This window comes from Biomphalaria glabrata, chromosome 12 (assembly GCF_947242115.1).
Source record: "Biomphalaria glabrata chromosome 12, xgBioGlab47.1, whole genome shotgun sequence".
In the NCBI taxonomy this organism is placed as follows: Eukaryota; Metazoa; Mollusca; class Gastropoda; family Planorbidae; genus Biomphalaria; species Biomphalaria glabrata.
Window position 1 is genome coordinate 34,644,144 of NC_074722.1, and position 15,481 is coordinate 34,659,624.

General features: G+C 36.0%; 1 protein-coding gene across 1 annotated transcript; it reads right to left on the reverse strand.

Annotated features, from left to right (window-relative positions):
- Positions 1-1,412: 1,412 nt before the first annotated feature.
- On the reverse strand, positions 1,413-14,836 carry LOC106066787 (plasminogen activator inhibitor 1-like). Its single transcript, XM_056007212.1, has 7 exons — positions 14,567-14,836; positions 12,612-12,741; positions 10,866-11,082; positions 7,780-7,910; positions 6,141-6,285; positions 3,567-3,752; positions 1,413-1,691 (listed from the first exon to the last, which is right to left on the reverse strand). Exons 2-7 carry the CDS (start codon positions 12,720-12,722, stop codon positions 1,477-1,479), a joined length of 1,005 nt encoding a protein of 334 aa, XP_055863187.1. The 5' UTR covers positions 12,723-12,741; positions 14,567-14,836; the 3' UTR covers positions 1,413-1,476.
- Between the last annotated feature and the right edge of the window lie 645 nt (positions 14,837-15,481).

Here is a 15,481-nt window from a genome sequence, read left to right on the forward strand (position 1 = left end):
TTCATTGAATATTGTTTATCAAATAATTTTTTTTTCGGCGGCGATCCTCAAAGCCAAAATCTAAATATGTGGGGTATCTTATCTTTTCAAGGAACAAATCGGTTTTATTTGCAATGTATTAAGGGCCTATTAATTCATATTAGAATATGTTTCAAGTACAACATTATTCAAAAGGTCCTTTTTTAATAGTATGAATAATGAGCTTTAGGTCTGGATAATGAGTTTCTTCTGTAAAGTATGCAAGAAAACGCTTTTGGCGTCGGAACCCCACTGATGAATAATGAGCTGTAGTTGTCAGGAGAATGCGTTTCTACAGTGAAGAATGCAAAAAAAAACGCTTTTGGCGTCGGGGCTTCACCCCTAACTCCATTGATGAATAATAAGCTGTAGATGTCAGGAGAATGCGTTTCTACAATGAAGAATGCAAGAAAACGGTTTTGGCGACGGGGCTTCGCTGTTTGTGTGTGTGTGCGCCTGTGTGTGTGTGTGTGCGCTGTTTGCATAGGGTTAGGGTTTACTGGGCGTTAGGGTTAGGGTTTGGAAAAAAATCGCCCCCCACTCCAAAGTTCTGGATCCGCTAGTGACTCTAGGCCATAAGAAATTATATCTTCCAGAGTCTTGGAATAAAAGTTTGTCTTTAGCCATCTTTCTACACAAGGGTCCACCATCAACTTCATGATCTTTTAATCCCATCCTTTGATTTCCAGGTCACGGCCCCATATGCCAAAACAGCTTCTACTTTCCTAGTCTACACCGCCACATAATCATGAGATGACCACCACATAATCATGAGATGACCACCACATAATCATGAGATGACCACCACTTAATCATGAGATGACCACCACATAATCCTGAGATGACCACCACATAATCATATGATGACCACCACATAATCATGAGATGACCACACATAATCGTGAGATGACCATACATAATCATGAGATGACCACACATAATCGTGAGGGGACCACTCTATAATCATGAGATGACCACACATAACCTTTTTTCTCTCTCAAACTGTATTTTCTACGTAGATGACAGTGAAAAATAAAAGAACATTTAAGACATTGCGATCTAAGTAGATGATTTAAAACGGACTGTTTCTGTCATCAAAGGTTAGCTAGTGTGTCATGTGGCCAACACAATGACTATCCGCCTTTACTTTCTCCAACTAATACCAAGTACCCATTAGAGAGATGACTGGACTTTGTGGCGTCCCGAAATTCAAAATCCCAGTCCTCAGCTGGTTTCAAACCTGTGACCCATCAGTTCAAAGGCCAAGTGTTAACCACTTATCCACCACGTACTTATATAACAGTAAAAGTTGAAATACAAATGAAGACATTGTCATCTAAGTAGATAGAGTTTAAAAAGAACTAACAGTCAAGGAAAAAGAAAACATCTATATATACGTTTTTGATTTATTTATTTATTAACAACGCATTAAAACAGCGAAAAAAAAATAGAAAAGTTTTAACCAGAGAATTTCCCTTGGAAGAGAATCTGTCCAGTTTGATTATCTCTCAGAAAGTACACAAATGGATGGTCAGCGACGAACGATTCAGAGGGCGGCATTACAAATCCAGTCCTTATAGGAATGTTAATGTCAGCCGCTGCAGCAGCCACAGTCTTACTTTCTTTGACCTCGAGAACAGCCGTGTGTAGAACGTGGCTGATGTAGAGATCAGCTGCATGCAAATTTAGAAAATATATTGTGAGATTATTTATAACGAATGTTTTGTATAAGTTATACAAGAATGTTCATTGTATATATATATATAACAATAATATCTTTGTTAAAATGCTTGTTTCAAAATTGCGTAAGATCACTTGTATTCTAATAGTGTTTTAAATTGTGTTCACAGCATTGATTTAGTGTGTTATTGTCTAAGTAACTTTCGTTAGCTCATGTATTGTTCTAGCTTAAATAAAGCCTCATGTTACATTTCTCTGCAGTGTTTCTCTAAGTCTTATCATGAACTAAGGCGTCCCCTCAAGTACTAGAAAGATCAACTGAGGCGCCTTTTCGATCTTACAGAATCTTTTCGGCACAGAGTCTGACAGCGAATAATGCATATATTTACATCACTTTTATTGGCTAAGAATTTAGATCTAGTTTACCATTGAAATAGTTTCTTAGATTCGTTGCTTCCTTTTAAGTACAAAAAAAAAAAACACTAGGTGATAAATGATTATTTGAAATCGCTATTCTGACACATTTGAGACCAAAAGAAAATCTGCTGCCGAGGACAAACGCAGACGGCGAAAAGAAAATCTAAATCGACCACCTGCGGACAATGGCTATGCTTGCCCTGGATGTGGCAAAATATGTAGGTCACAGCTGGGGCTGCGCAGCCACGTGAAATACTGCATTCCTCACTAATCTTCGGACTCGAGGACAAGCTTTATTATTATTCTGACTTATATTGCATGAATATTTCTTGCCATCAGGTAGTTCCCCATTTAGACCTTGCAATCTATAGGGCAGATGATGTCTAAGGTGAAAAATAAATTAAAGCCAAAAAAATATTATTATTATTATTATATTATTGCTTTTATATAGCGCTACTTTCATGCTAATAGCATGCTCAGAGCGCTTTTGGTCCAATCTCATTTGTGGACCGGTGGGGGGAGGGGGTATCTAGGAGTTGGTTTTCCGTGCTGCCTTTAGGCGCTCAGTAAACACAACTCTGCCCGAGTCGGGTTTCGAACCTCGAGCCCCCCTTCTAGGTAGCCAAGCCAAGTTCAAGCGCACTTGGCCTCTCGACCATTTCAAATTGCTCTTTTCATTGTTATCGCATACTCTAATACAATCAAAATATGATTCCTTCTAATTACAAATCATTATTTCTTATTACATATCATTACATATCTTATCTTATATAATACAGACGTTACTTCAAAAAAGAAGATGATTACGTCCTACGCGTCATGCATTCAGTCAAGCATATTAACCAATGACCTAAATTCTGCCAAGTCACTGGTTATCCTGGCTAGCTCAGGCAACCCATTCCATGCTCTAATAGCACTAGGGAAGAAGGAGCACTTGCAGAAATTTGTCCTACCATATGGGACGAGGAATGTGCCTTTATCTTTGTGTCTTTCTGAGTATTTTTATTAAATTTTGTTTTTGTATTTGAAGATTATGGTTCAGTGTTTTATGTATAATTGCTACTTTACTTTTGAGTCTTCTGTCCTTAAGGCTTTCTAAATTTAGTGATTCTACTAAAGGTGTTACTCTAGTCAAATGTGAATATGAATTTCACTGCTCTATTTTGTGACTGTTCCAGTTTCTTAATGTTTTCTTGAGTTGAGGGGTCCCAAACGGAGGCTGCATATTCCATTATTGGCCTAACCAAGGTTAAATAACATTTTAGTTTTATGTTCATCTTTGATTTATAGAAATTTCTTTTAATAAACCCGAATGCTTTGTTTGATTTTTTTTTTATATAAAGGCATATTACGTCAAATAGCATAGCATTACTTCCAAATAGTACATATGCGTGTTTCAAACATTTGACAAAAAAATATATATATATTTCAAATGATTATCTATGAATTACCTGCAGCAATGCCACCAAAATTGGCCAGACTTGGACTGAAAGCTCTGGTCATGCCCAGGTCTTCTAATGGAGTGTTGGGGGACAGTGTAGACTCGGCCTTAAATTTAGGGATGGCCAGTCTAACGCGGACATTTATTAGATCAGTGAACAGCTGCTGGACTTTACCTGGTTGGACTACAAGTTTTTCTGGTGGGAAGAAATAAAGGTGTTTTTTGTTAGTTTTTTTTTTTTTTTGTTACAAATCTTGTATCTACTCAATCTGTCTGTATGTCCATCTGTCTGGTATACTTTTTTAGACGTTATTTCTCCAACACCCACTATCGGATTAAGTTATAATTTTAACCAATTAATGGTTATTCCTATAGATCTTGAATCAACTAAAAATTATATCCAGTTAATTTACTAATAAGTCTGGGGGTGGGGGGTTGATATGCAATTTATTGAGTGATGTGGCTATATGCGTGGAATTTATTATTTATTATTTAAATAGTTAATTAATACTTGGTAATTCATTATTTTGTTTGATATCGAAAAGGGAAATAAAGGTTTCATATTGAGAGATGTGGCTGTATATGTGAAGTTATTTCCATTGCTACGCTTTGTACACGTTTCTTCTTCCACTTTTCATTCTCGGATTATGTTGAAAGTTTGCACAATTATTCATAGTCGATGACACTCTACATAAATCATAAAAAAATAAGTTTAATCAAGTTAACCAATAAATTCTATTACATCAGGTACAATGAAATTAATCAGAGCCAAAAAAGTGAAATGAGAATAGCATATCAAAACTAATAAATAAGTAACCGGAAATGAAAGTAAATACACAAATATACTTACACATTAATACATGCATTACCATACATACATGCTCTTCATATATATATATATATATATATATATAGACACAAATAAACACACATTTCTTTTCATCTTAAAAAAGGTATCACAATATCAAATATCATTAACACCATTTAGTTTTTGGAATAATGCTTGAGTATTGTACAACCATATAAAAAATCAAACTAAATAATTATCTACCCTAAAGTCAATTCTAAGTTATTAGAATCAAATATTATTATGTAAATCTTTGAGCCTGCTAGTCCAAACGAGATTCCTATATTTTTTTTTTATTTTTTTTTTTAAAGGAAACCTCAGAATTTGCGCTATTTGGTTTATGTTAATGGGCGATACAAAGATACGAAACTATTTATTCACAACAATTGAGTTTGAAAAAAGGTTAATAAGCTCAGATTGTAGTAGGAAAACTTGCGCTACAAAAAAAGAAAAAGTAAAGCAATGAGGGAAAAAAAAATTATATGGTTTAAAATACATGAACTGGATATAGTTTTTAGTTGATTCATGTTTTATTAACAAATAGGCTACTTCAATTTTCTCTTCAAGTTTATAAATTTTACAAACTCAGGTGTTATTTATTTTTAAAGAAAGTGCTGGATAAAAATAGAAATAGAAAAACACATCTTTAACTACTGAATATTCTGGTAAATATTCCATGGACATGCGGTTGCAAGACCGCTATACAAACAACGATGTCCTTGCGAACGCCGGTATGGACAGTCTAGAAGGACTTTTTATGGTTCATCAGTTTCACTGGGCAGGGCACGTATCCCGTATGATGACGACAGCAGTCTTTTTTTGTGAGAAGAAAGGTTGTCGACGTAACAGAGGTGCCCCACGGAAACGCTTTAAAGACCAGCTTTGGCGCCAACTTGCTTTAACTGACATAGAAGAGAGCACCTGGTTTCATGCGGCTTCAGAACGAGACAGTCTGAGGTCACTTACAAAGGCCGCGAGAGAAACATTTGAGACCAAAAGAAATTCTGCTGCCGATGACAGATGTAGACGGCGAAAAGAGATTCTTCATCGACCACCGACAATGGTTTTGCCTACGTAGGAAGTGAAAAAATATGTCGGTCGCACCTGGGGCTGCGTAATCATAGGAAATACTGCACTCCTCATTAATCATAAGACTCTAATATTCAGGTTGATGCAAAAGTATTGTTCAATCAAAATCTATTTTAGGAATTTATACTTTTTAAAAATCGTAATACGGAAAGACAAAAGCTTAGCCCTCGGCACCACAACCAAACTGATGCGCTCCCTGGTCATGGCCACATTTTGATATCCTTGTGAGTCTTGGACGCTGACTGCAGAGCAAGAGAGGAGAGTCCTAGCGATGGAATTGAGACGCTACAGAAGGATCCTAATTATCTTATTTAAAAACCGCATCACAAACCAAGACATTAGAGACAGAGTTACTATAGCGATTGGACCCCACGATGACCTACTAACTATCGTAAAAAAACGCAAGCTAAAAATTTATGACTCGCAAAGACCTTCCTTCAGGGAACAGTACCAGGAAAAAGAAGAAGAGGCAGACAGTGAAATCGATGTGAGGGCAACATAAAAGAATGGACGGGCCTGCGATTGAAAGAGGTTCTAAGACAAAAGACAGAGAGGAATGGAGAAAGACGGTTGACAATCTCGCATGGTGCCCCAACGGTCCAACAGACTAAGGGATAGGTAAAGGTAAAAGATAAAAAAAACACTTACCTATGTCAGTGATGCCATCTACTGCATGTGGTAAAGCAATGTACAAGCTAAATCTACCTCCTTTAAAGGAGAGCTCAGCGACATCCACCTTGTTGACATCATCTCTTTTTATGTTGACATATCTGTCATCATTCATCATTTCTACCTGAAAACAAAAACATGGTACAGTGGTCTAGATCAGGGTTTCCTAAAGTGGGGTGCGCGTACCCCCAGGGGCACGGAAAGAGTTTGTTGGGAGTTCGCGTTGCACATAGTAAACTAATCGGATTTTAAAGAAAAATACCCATTTAGTTTATAAATTAAAATAAAATATCATATGCGTGGGAAGCGTGGTCGAGAGGCTGAGATCGCTTGAACTTGTCATGCTTGGCTACCTATGAAGGGGGCAGGAGGTTCGACACCCGACTCCAGCAGAGTTAACTGAGTATTTTCTTTTTCGTAAATTCACAATGTAGTGAAGCAAGACTCCTCAAATTTGTATTGTAGTCGAGTACTTGATGACCATACTTTGATTAGATGAAGTTGACGATGTCAATTGTCTGATTTTTTACTCTCTTACACTAGTTGATTATTAATGTTGTAAAAGAGTTTTGAGGATATTGTTAACTAGGGAGTTAATTGGGAGATGTTATCAAAGTAGCGATGTTAACGTAATGTTTGTTGTTAATTGATACTGTCATGTTTGAATCATTTTTATGCTATAATCATTTTCATGTTTTAATCTTTCTTATGCTATAATCATTGTAATGCTTTAATCATTGCCATCCTCTAAATGCTAAGGTGAAAAAAAAATGTACATTTAATACACGATAAGACATATGTCTCTACTTTTTCGAAATGTGAAATTGTCTTGACTTTATACATCTGGTCTTCATTTAGCATAACCAGTTGTAAATGTGTCTGGTCTTGTTAAATGTAGATGTGTCTGGTCTTGTTAAATGTAGATGTGTCTGGTCTTGTTAATATTGACGTGTTTGGTCTTGTTAAATGTAGATGTGTCTGGTCTTGTTAATATTGACGTGTTTGGTCTTGTTAAATGTAGATGTGTCTGGTCTTGTTAAATGTAGACGTGTCTTGTTGTTAAATGTAGACGTGCCTTGTTGTTAAATGTAGATGTGTTTGGTCTTGTTAAATGTAGATGTGTCTGGTCTTGTTAAATGTAGATGTGTCTTGTCTTGTTAAATGTAGATGTGTCTTGTCTTGTTAAATGTAGATGTGTCTGGTCTTGTTAAATGTAGATGTGTCTGGTCTTGTTTAATGTGGATGAGTCTGGTCTTGTTAAATGTAGATGTACTTGTCTTGTTAAATATAGAATTGTCTGGTCTTGTTAAATGTAGATGTGTCTTGTCTTGTTAAATGTAGATGTGTCTGGTCTTGTTAAATGTGGATGAGTCTGGTCTTGTTAAATGTAGATGCATCTTGTCTTGTTAAATATAGAATTGTCTGGTCTTGTTAAATGTAAATGTGTCTTGTCTTGTTAAATGTAGATGTGTCTGGTCTTGTTAAATGTGGATGTTTCTGGTCTTCTTAACTCTTACTCTCCGTAATTATTTACCACATTCAGGCTGGTATGGTCACTTAGGAGAGAAAGAGTTAAATGTGGATGTGTCAGTTGTGCTAAATACATGTTGCTACTCACTTGTTTCACTGAGCCACCTAGTTGATGGAAATCTTGACTTTTTGTTCGTATCTGCTCGAAAGGTGTCTCCCAGGTTCCGTTGAAAAACAAACTGTCAATCAAAACCAGACCTGTTCTATTGTCAACTGTTGCTGTAATGGGACACAAACATTTCATCGTCGACATCTTTAAAATCAAAAGCAAAAATTCTGTAAATTACTTTTAATGACAGAGAAAACCAAAATTTCAATTTTTTTTAACGGCCCTTTAAAGGGGAATAGACGCTATTAGTTTTGTGTGGTCTGTCTGTCCGTCCGTCCGTCCGTTTCGATCTCGTAAACTAGAAAAGATATTGAAACTCCAACATCATGATATTTTAGATCATTCAAAGTTTTGATGCAACGGCTACTGTTTTCTTTTCTGAATGCGAAAATTTTAATTTTTAAAATAAACTATGTAGGCAGTATTTTCATAAAAATACACCATTTTTACAACTATTCACTTTTAATAGTAACACAAAGGGATGTCTATTCTGTAAAGGGAGATACAGTTAGCCATATTTTTAGCACATTTATGCAAACGGTTTTAGATTTTTAAATTTTTTTACATTTGTATTGCTAAGTTAATTAAGTTCTGTCATACTAACTATTACATTAAAAAAAATTTTTTTTACTTTTTTTTTAAAGAGAAAAAAAAATCTATTTAGTATTCATATAAGTGGAACAGAATTTAAAACAACAATTAATAAGTAGTTTTTCATATCATCGCGTAAACTACAGCGCTACCACAAACCATTGGAACACTCAACTAAAGGAATTATTATTTTTTTACGGAAGTGATGTTTTCTTATTCTAGATGCTATGAATTAGAGATTGACCCTTTACAAAACAATTAGATCAATTAAATAATCATTATAAGACATCAGTTAGGCCAGGTTCACAGTTTACTTTCACATTCACTTTCACCTTTAGCTTGGTCTGCTGGACCGTTGGGGCACCACACAAGATCTGTCAACCTTCTTTCTCCATTCTTGTCTGTCATTTACCTTTGATAGAATTTAATTCTGATATTCTTTCTGAAAATATTGAAACCTGCCTTTTTTACCTGCTTCGGTGGACCATTTTGGGGCCGATTTTGAGTATGCGTTTCCACACAAACTGTCTTATTAACCTTGTTTTAACTTGTAAAAGTATATCGACAAATAGAGTGTGTTTTTGTAATTTTTTTTCTAATTTATAAATTATTAACATCGATAAAGAAAAAAGGGAAATACTATGGGTTTTTCCAGTTAGCTTTGTATTATCAAGTTTTTCCATCGCATTTAAGTCGATCGGTATTTCCGCTAAAAAAAATGTGTGAAAACATTTCTTTCAATACTTCTATTCAACTCGTAACTTCAGAAAAACAAGGTGGGCTCAAAAACATGCCTGGATACGGATCTTGAAAACGGCTCTAACGATTTTCCTAGAAACTAGACATTTGTTATCGTTGAGAAAAAAAAATTATTAGCTCGTTGGCCTCACTGTGAAAACTCTAGCTTAACGGTTATAATTTTACGGTTATTAAAAAAAAAAGAAATTTTAATTTGGGCTACAGAACAAACAAAAAAAAATATATTTTGAGCAGACTAGACGTCTTCGGGAATTTCCGCATTCGTTGAAGATTTAAATAGGTCCATGAACACTTTGCGTATCGCTTTTGAAGTTTAGATCTACAGGAGTTTCATTGGAATATTTTAAAGTGTAGTGCATTTATAGATACGATTGACCCTTAAAGTGCTGAGCTGTTTTTCAAAGAGTGCATACAAAATGGAATTACAAATATGATGTTTAGAGGCTAAGACTACCACACGCGTTTTAAGGGTTAACCAGGATTTTTTCTCAGGGTAGAGGAGGAGAGGGGAAGGAGCGGGATAAAATATTGTTATAACCCTATTCGCGACGCAAAAGGGTTAACTGTGTGTGATCAGCTGACATATGTGACACAGGCCAGTAATACAGTTTAGCGTGCTATATTGAAAGGCAAGGGACAGTACTGGCATGAACTTTGCACGTGAATAGCGCCCGTGTTATGGTCATCTGATCATAAGCCTTCGCAGACCAGAGACACAGTGGGTAAGAAAGCGGCAGTTCAAGACGGAGAGCGTTGAGACCGGGACTGTTAGTCAGTCATGAAGTCGGTCCTGGTGCAGTCCTCCAGTGAAACGTACGAGTCCAGGAAGAGACAGTAGAGTTTATGAGTTTAGTACACTGATATACAGTCTAACGTTGTAGTAGTTGATTGTGTCGCCAATTGTGTCATATTGGCTATTTGATTTGACCCTTATTAAAGTACCAGATTATTTGGAGCCTTGTTGTCAAGTTCTTGATGTGTTAGATGTGCTGTGTTGTGTTTAGCAGTGTTTACAGAAGGCCTGATTAGGAGAGAGATCGTAACAATGTAATCAATTTTTTTTGTTTAAAATCGAACATTCATTATTTTTTTATTTCAAAATAAATTGCACAATGAATTTTTTTTTTAAATATTTTTTTTTACGTTTTTCCGGCTAAATTTGTTAGTGAAAAGTAAATAAGCCAAAATTATTTTTTTAGGTAAAAAAAAAAATTATTTAAACTTGAAACTGTCAAACCAGAGTTTTCACTGCGTCACAACCAGATAGTGATTTATTTTTTCTACAAAGATATGCACAAACTGTCAATTGTCTTAGGCCAATCGTTAGGGCAGTTTTCTTTTCGCCAAATTGTTTACTTTTTTTTTCCCTTTTCCAATTTGTCTTTGTACCCAAAATAGATTGCAAGTTTAAAGTCATACAAGTAGTCAAGCATTGAGAGACTAAAAGTGTAGAAGGTGGTGGGGCGGTGTGGCAGAAGAAGAAAATAAACAGGGTAATAAAGAATAAAAGAAAGATGAAAAGAAAGAAAGAAAAACGAAAACAAGAAAGAAGGAAGAAAATGAAGAAGGAAATAAAAAGAAAAGGAAGAAAGAAAGTTAAGAAAGAAGAAAAGAAAGAAAAAAAGTTAATAAAGAAGAGAAGAAAGTTAAGAAAGAAATAAAGAAAATAAGAAAGAGAAAGAAAGAAAGAGGTTGTTTCCCCTCCTACAACTCACATGTCCGAGGAAGAACCGTGATGATATTTCTAGTCCTGGCTGCTACGTCATCGTTGATTGGTTTCTCAGGCCTCCCACCGGCGGAGAACTTAATACGGTTGGCCTGAGCGGAATAATAGCTCGATAGGTCAAGGGTAAACCTTGGGACAACGGATAAGTCGGGCCAAACGAAGACAGCGTTGGCAGTGTAAAGCTCAACATCTGTTACTGCGTTTATCTGCAATAAATAACACAACAATAATGATACTAATAATAATAATAATAATAATTTTCAAGTCCCCATTTCATTTAAAACCAAATCAAATCATCATGCTTATAACTGTCAAAACAACGCAGAAGTTACGACCATATCACAAGACCCTCGTGGCTTGCAAAGTCATTCTTTCAGGGAACACACTACCAGCCCAAAGAATAAGAAAATAAATTATTCTTTTTTTTTTAAACAAAGCTTATACGAAATGTAGTTGTATCAATTAATAATAATAACTTTATTTATAGAGCGCTATTAACAAACAAAATGTAGGCTCAAGGCGCTGTAATAACATTACAAACACAAACACGTCAGAGATATTGAAGAACTAATCTAACAAAAAGTTTTAAACAAGTAGGTCTTAATGTTCTTCTTAAAAGTGGAGTAGCATGTTGTCTGTCTGAGATCCATGGGGAGTGAATTCCAAACCTTTGGTCCGTGCACTGAAAAAGCCCGCAGACCGTAGCTTTTGAGGGAGAAACGTTTAGTTTGGATCAGTCAAGTAATTAAATTTGTAATAGATCTTGACCAATAAAAATAAATCTGTGCGATTGGAAACATTTTTACCAAATGGGTTTTTACTGTAATTGGTTTTTAAAAGCATTTACACACACACACTTAAAGGAATGCCTTGAATAAGAACTCGTGCCCCACGCCTCAAGGGCCGACGTGCTAACCACACTGCTAGAGAGTTACTCAGGACTGGAGCGGATCGTATAGTTATATATTGTTTGTTTCAAGTTAGAGCGGCGACCTATTAAGGAAACTAATTCAGCTTATACCGCCACTTCAGTCAAGTACAATTTCTTACCCTTGTTCGAAATACCAAACAAAATAGTTAATTAACTAATTGGTTGAATTTATTTTTTAACCGATTCTTGTGTTGTCAGGTAAAAGAAATAATTGTGCAAAATTTCAGCTTGATCCGAGATTGGGTGTGGGAGAAATAACGTGTACAAACTTTCTACCAGACTGACTGACAGACAGACAGAGTTTATAAAAAGTTTTGTTAGAGAAAGCGACGGGAAGAGAACATTAAAGAATGGACGGACCTGTCATTAGAAGAGTTTCTATTCAAAGCAAAAGACACATAGGAATTGAGAAAGACGGTCGACTGATCATTAGCAGTACCCCGACGGTTAAAGTAATAGGGGAGCCGTTAAAATGTCAGACGTTTTATTGGAAGTGCAAAAAAAGGAAGGAAACTTCTTGCCAAAACAAAGAGATGTAGCCTGGGAAGAAATTAACGGTAGTAGCCGGTTTGTAATGATAATATAATAATTTATCTTGGCCTGTTGCGTGTATTATTGTTTTGAGTGTAATGTCATTGATATAAATTATTAACAAGTAACAGACACAATTAGCGTAGTGTCCAATATTTCAAATAAGTCAAATTAACAGATTAAAGTCATTTACCGCTGTTACGGTTCGCTAGTTTAAAGGAAACATTAAAATACTTTATAAATAAAAGTGCCACGTCTAAATTTCTGGTTCACCTGCTGAATAAGCTCCTTATAGATTGAGTTGACGGAACTTCCAAGGGCAGTAATATCGCGTATGTTTTTCATCTCCGTTGCAGTATCTCCCCTTGCTCCCGTGGACGTCATTGTCAGACCTAAATGAATGCTGATAGGTAAGTGTAAAATCAATTAACATGGAACAGTTGATCAAAATCTATTCCTACGTTTTACAACAAGTGAGTGTCTATCTTTTCTCACACTATTAATCGCTTGACAGGTTTCATTACAAGGAGTATACCCTCGGAAGCTTTGCTATGTACACACAAGATTATCTGTTTGGAAACACAAACGCTAAATCGGCTGCCAGCTATAGAGCCAGTTTCCAATATTTTCAGAATGAATGTCAGAACTATATATATATATTGTTACGAATCTCACTATCCAGGCTCTCTGCAAACTGCACCATACACCACCAACTTAAAGAACTTGACAACTCAGGGCTCCAAAGTAACGTAACACTTTAATAGTTGAATACATCTGAGCCAATACTGTACAATTGGCAACACGTAACACAAGACCAGGGCCGGTCCTAGCAATTGCGGGGCCCTGTGCGAAACTGATCGCGCTGGGCCTAGTCTGGGTGGGAATAAGGATAATAAGTGAAAATTAAGATTTTGTTTTAGAAAATTGAATTCGGCTTTGCATTTTGTTCATGCGATCAAGTTAACTTTACTTTACGAATCTTGCAACCTATGGCATATTTATATGCCAGTGACTATAAAAGTAACTAAGGTATTGGAACTTCCGGTTAAGGGAAAAATTTCACAGATTATCACATTTTATTACACGAAAGCTGACAATGGCCTTTTTTTTATCACGCGTAGGATTGGTGTTTTCCGTAATGTATGACATACAAATAACAATTTTGTCTATTTTTCATCTGATTTTTATGAGTTTTCAGGAGATTTTAATAAGCGCAGGACATTTCCAGGAATTTTTCGTATATATTTTGCAATTAAGAATTACAAATAGAATTAGCGCGGGGCCCACTGCATAGGTTGCAGTGGCCTAAGACCGGCCCTGCACAAGACTGTACAAATATCTCTCCGATAACACCGTTGAACTGTGCTGTAGTAGACCTTCTGTCGTGAACCCCCTTGACTGCGACACCTCCGCTCTTTATATAGGGTCCCTGCTGGCCTTCGAGAACCGGACGGAACATCGCTCGACGTTTCTAGTTTTGTCACATGACTGCATCCCTCGTGACGCTTCTGAGCTCTGTTCACGACGCCGATCCTTCCCGAACCGTCATGTTGGCACTCGTCTCGGCTGACCGCTCGTCTAGCGCTGGCCTGGGGCGATTTGCGTCGGCTGACTACACAAATACCAATACCCCCATCTGTGCCACCACCAGGTTTATAATAATAATAATAATAATAATAATAATCTTTATTATCCGTAAGGAAATTTGTCTTACAATTTGTGCATTACACCAAACAAAAAACATTATAACTATAAGAAACCAAAGTGTACATTCACACCAGACTCACTCATAATTTACATGTGACAAAGTTTATACCAGATTGTTCTTATTTAATGATTTGATTGCCAGGGGAACAATAGAGTGTTTGTGTCTGTTTGTCTTTGCTATCGGTGTCTTGTATCTCTTTTGTGATGGTAAAATCACGAAATCATGACAGAAAGGGTGATTCTGTATTTCGAGGATCTTGTTAGCTTTTTTATAGATGTTTGTCTCAAACAACTGCCCAAATGGGGTTTGTTTTTTGCCAATGATTTTGCCAGCAGCATTGAGGATTCTATAAAGTTTATTCCCATTTTTAAGGCTCAGATTGCCATACCAGGCAATATATAACAATATATATATATATAAATATAGGCGAGGCCTATTACATTATTGTGCTTCGAATTAAAATATTGCATTACATCCTATTTTAGAACATTTAAATAAACCAGTGAATATTCTCCTTTACCTGTAAGGTGAGTAGACGACATTAGGCTTGTCCAGAGCAACTTTCTGGTAGTCTTTGAGAGAAATCTGACGAGGCCGAAGACAAAGCCAGCTGTTGTTGTTGGTCAGCACTGACCAGTTGACCGATGACGGCCAGGATGATGGCACAGGCGAGCATGGTGATACAGATGTCGCTGCTCAAAACCAAACCGTTTATTAGAAGAACGTTGTCGAAACTTTCGTGAGTTTTCTAGTTCGACAGACGCGAACCAAAGATTTGTTTCAGAGGTGTGCTAAAGTTTACAACGATTTAAAAATTGATTTCTACAAGTTAATTACTCTGTACTCTACTGAAACCTTAATAGATTGCCACTATTGTTAACCAAGCCAAAAAAAAAATCTTTAAACATAATTACATTTGAAGTAACACAGACAACGGTTATATCAACCGACTACAATTTTTTTTTTAATTTTTAATATTTTTTTTTTTGGGTTGTAAAAAAGTACCAATTGTAATGGAGGTAAATATCAATTAATTTTTAGAGGCCCCTGAAAGGGGAAGAGCGTGAATTATTTATGTGTGTGGTCTGTCTGTGATCAGTCTGTCCGTCAATCCGTCCTCACTTCCGTCTGTCACGTTTTGACCTCAAAAACTAGAAAAGATATTGAAGAATCTGGTAATTAATGATCTATCAAAGTTTTCAAAGTTCTCATGCATTGGCTACTTATTATCTTCTGAAAATAATTATTTTTGATGTTTTTATTTAATTAATTATGTAAGCATCATTTTTTTTTTGCATGAAAATACAGTACATATTACAGGGGAGGTAAATCTTTGTAATAGACATACGTCTTCAGTGATGGATTTCTTATCTTATCTTATTTAATACAGACGTTATTTCAAAATAGAAGATGACTACGTCCTAAGAGTCAAGCA